Here is a 2,066-nt window from a genome sequence, read left to right as displayed (position 1 = left end):
AAAAAAAAAAAAAGTCTGAATTTTTGTCATACATTTGTATCTTGCAATAACGGTTCTTTAGCCTCACCAGGAGCTTGGGGACTGTGGGGATGGCCATGGCTGCCACAGTGTTTCTTCCAGTTGCTGGATCGTACGTTCAGGTTTGTGTGTTCAGGAATGAACAAGGCAACAAGTAGTGCCAACAGCACAGAGCATGCTCCAAATAAGAAGGGGGGTCCAGGAATTATAGAATTCTGAAAACAACAGTAACAGTATTAATGAATTGTTAGACACGTGCTAACAGCCTACACTTGCTAATTACACAAATTTCAAGAGTGGGAAGAACTTCTTACTACACCAGCCAATATAGCATTTGTTTCCACATGGAGTCTTGTAGAAGAAATGTGGAAAGAATGTTATAACCTAAGATTCAGGAGAGGATGCATATGGTTCTTACTAATACTTGCCAACTTCCTTCTCTAGTGCAAGTTCTTGCTGCTGAGTTTTCCTCAACAGATTATATTTTTAAAAATACAGAGAGCTTGGTTAAAAGACTAGAGGACAACAAAAGCATACAACGTGAACAGTCAGGGAGCCAAGAGAAGAGTGGGATGCTCTTGTTATTAGTCCGTCCTTCCTTCAACCTGTTCTCTTTTGTCATCAATTGTCTAATGACTATCAGCTGTATCTATTTGAAAGCTAAACTAAACCAGACCCTCTAGTTAAAAGCAACCCTCCCCAAGAGTGATTTAAGAACCTCTTTTTACATGCTTTTAGCGTAACAAAATGGAATATAGCATCATACCCAAGAAGGGGCGAGCACATGATCCCTTCCTAATTTCTTTTTTGCAATTAATAAGTAAAAGAAGAATACCTGTTGTAAATGGTACTGTGTGACCACACCACCTCCTGATGGTGATTCAGGCATGGGGAGTTCATTCAGTTCAACATGAAATATATAGAATATAAAACCATAAAGTGCTGGTCCCAAACCATTACACAGTCCTCGAATTCCTGTTATCATCCCTTGAACAACACCTGGGAAAAGTAAAATATACTGCTGTCTATTTATACATACATAATTACTATTATACATACATAATTAACTATTTTTGAAGAATTGTGAACGTATCACTAAGACTCTATTCACTTCACCTCCAAACTGATGCAAGCAGGGAACCTCCTCTAAAGGGTTTAGGCCTATGGGTAGCAGTAAACAAGGGCTGCACAAAAATTGCCATTACTGTGTTTTCAAGGTTTTTTTTTTCCATCTGCCCCTAGGCACAGAGTAATGCTTCCCAGGCTAAGCTCGCTCACTGACCAGTATCAATACAATGTCCTTGCTGTCGCAGGAGGCAAAGCACCACATGCAACCTGGACAGTGAAGCAAAATTTTGTCAAAAGTGAGGAAAATAAACAGCATGTTAAGTTTGCTAAATATTTTGCTGCTGTTGGGACCTGTTTGAATGTTTTCCCTCTGTGCCAGAAGGACTTGATTCACATGTATTACAACTTAGACGTAACTTGGATTTCGACGTTTTGTGACCTACGCTCAGGTGTAGGGGCTGCTCTGTGCCGAGATCCTGGCTGGCTGACTAGCACTGTTATGGCACCCTGCCACGTCTGTCTTCACAGGACTCTCTGACTAGAATTCAAAGTGTTAGGACAAAACCTACCCTGCTGGTCAGCATCAGCAGTTCGTGAAACCAGTGCGCTTACAGCTGGGAAAGTAATACTGGACATGGCTGCAACAGCTCCAGCTGCCCACATCATCCTGCAAAAAATAAAAATACAGACTTAAAGGAACTGCTCTGCATGTTCTGCACAATGCGTTCTGTGTTTGGAGTGTATGTATATATATACGTGTGTATATACACATGCACTCACACACACTTAAGGGTCTCCCTTGGATAAAGGATGAAATGCGGAAAAATACTGTATCATTCAGATATTAAAATGAAATTTACATACCATGGTTCTGATCCAAAGCCATACCAGGCAAGTTGTAGTATCTGAAATCCTAGACCCAGGAAGATGGTATTTTTGTTTCCAATGGACCGCATAAGTAAACTCAAAACTATTGTCTG

At 40.6% G+C, this 2,066-nt stretch overlaps 1 protein-coding gene across 1 annotated transcript; it reads right to left on the bottom strand.

The window, feature by feature from the left end:
* Positions 1-20: 20 nt before the first annotated feature.
* Positions 21-2,060, bottom strand: LOC104471054 (hippocampus abundant transcript 1 protein-like; the record flags this gene model as incomplete). The annotated part of the gene is made up of 4 exons (XM_010086240.1): positions 21-233; positions 854-1,017; positions 1,656-1,753; positions 1,951-2,060. Coding segments are annotated over 4 exons (579 nt in total), but the record flags the coding sequence as incomplete, so codon positions are not given.
* Between the last annotated feature and the right edge of the window lie 6 nt (positions 2,061-2,066).

The sequence above is a fragment of the Pterocles gutturalis genome, unplaced genomic scaffold (genome assembly GCF_000699245.1).
Source record: "Pterocles gutturalis isolate BGI_N339 unplaced genomic scaffold, ASM69924v1 C12043859, whole genome shotgun sequence".
NCBI lineage: Eukaryota > Metazoa > Chordata > Aves > Pterocliformes > Pteroclidae > Pterocles > Pterocles gutturalis.
Note: the sequence above shows the minus strand (reverse complement) of the source record. Positions and strands in the feature narration are given on the sequence as shown.